The sequence below is a fragment of the Primulina huaijiensis genome, unplaced genomic scaffold (assembly GCF_012295235.1).
Source record: "Primulina huaijiensis isolate GDHJ02 unplaced genomic scaffold, ASM1229523v2 scaffold205704, whole genome shotgun sequence".
In the NCBI taxonomy this organism is placed as follows: domain Eukaryota; kingdom Viridiplantae; phylum Streptophyta; class Magnoliopsida; order Lamiales; family Gesneriaceae; genus Primulina; species Primulina huaijiensis.
The window spans coordinates 1-1,114 of NW_027354180.1; the positions used below are offsets into that span (position 1 = coordinate 1).

General features: G+C 42.7%; 1 protein-coding gene across 1 annotated transcript; it reads left to right on the top strand.

Moving 5' to 3' along the window:
* The first annotated feature begins 87 nt into the window (after nucleotides 1–87).
* LOC140966372 (uncharacterized) lies at nucleotides 88–732 on the top strand. The gene has a single exon (XM_073426674.1). The coding sequence runs from the start codon at nucleotides 126–128 to the stop codon at nucleotides 621–623; it is 498 nt and encodes a 165-aa protein (XP_073282775.1). The 5' UTR covers nucleotides 88–125; the 3' UTR covers nucleotides 624–732.
* Nucleotides 733–1,114: the final 382 nt, after the last annotated feature.

Consider the following 1,114-nt stretch of genomic DNA (forward strand, 5'->3'; position numbering starts at 1 on the left):
TATTTATTTAATGACATGCAGTCTTCCCATAATACCCCTCAACTGTCTATTTAAATGTACAGGCGTTCTCGACGCTCTCTCCAAAAAAAAAAAGTGCAGAAAAGAGAGAGAGGTCGAAATTTAAGATGGGTGTATGCAGTTCTTGCGAGGCGACTTCTGTGGCCACTGCTAAATTGATATTGTACGATGGGAGATTACAGGAGTTCACTCACCCGGTTAAGGTCTCCTACGTCTTGCAGAAGAATCCATCTTGCTTCATTTGTAGTTCTGATGAGATGGATTTCGACGGCGTTGTATCTGCGGTTGGCGACGAGGAGGAGCTGCAGCCGGGTCAGCTATACTTTGCGCTGCCGTTGAGCCGGCTGCAGCGCAGGCTGCAGGCGGATGACATGGCTGCGTTGGCCGTGAAAGCGAGTTCTGCCCTGACCAAGAGTGGGGCTTATAAATGCGGGCATCGGAGGAATGTGTTGGTGTTTGCCGAGGAGAATGGTGGCGGCGTGAGGTCGAGGAAGGTGTCGGGCATGGGAGATAGCGGATCCAGGAGGCGGAATGTTGGTGGCGGCCGCGCTGCCGGGAGGCGTAGTGGGAAGTTCTCGGCGCAATTGAGCGCGATCCCTGAGTAGGGGTATTTTGAGATTAGTGGTAGGAATATTCATTTTGTAAATATTTAGTGTATGATGAATTGATCGCAAAAAGTTATAATTACTCGAATTTGCAATCTACAATTTCTCCTGAATTTATTTACAATTTGGTCCTCGTTGAATCCTTTAGTTAAAATCCAACCTTAAATACCTCTATTGTAGCACATTTAACTTACAACCAGCATTAAAATCGAAACTTGATTAAAAAGTTAAGTTCGAAAATTTTCATTTAATATTTCGATGAATACATATTTGACTTGAATCAACTTTGAATATGAGATAATAAGAGGCGTGCTTAATTCATTGCCTTGTTATTTGACCTTGACCTTGTTGTATACGCTGCTTGTATTGTGACTTTGCGAGACTGACATTTATAAACGCCGGCCCAACTATAAAAATTTCTACTTCCCAACATTATATACAACAAAATCAACATCACGATAAGTCATCAAGATTATCTTTACAATTAATTT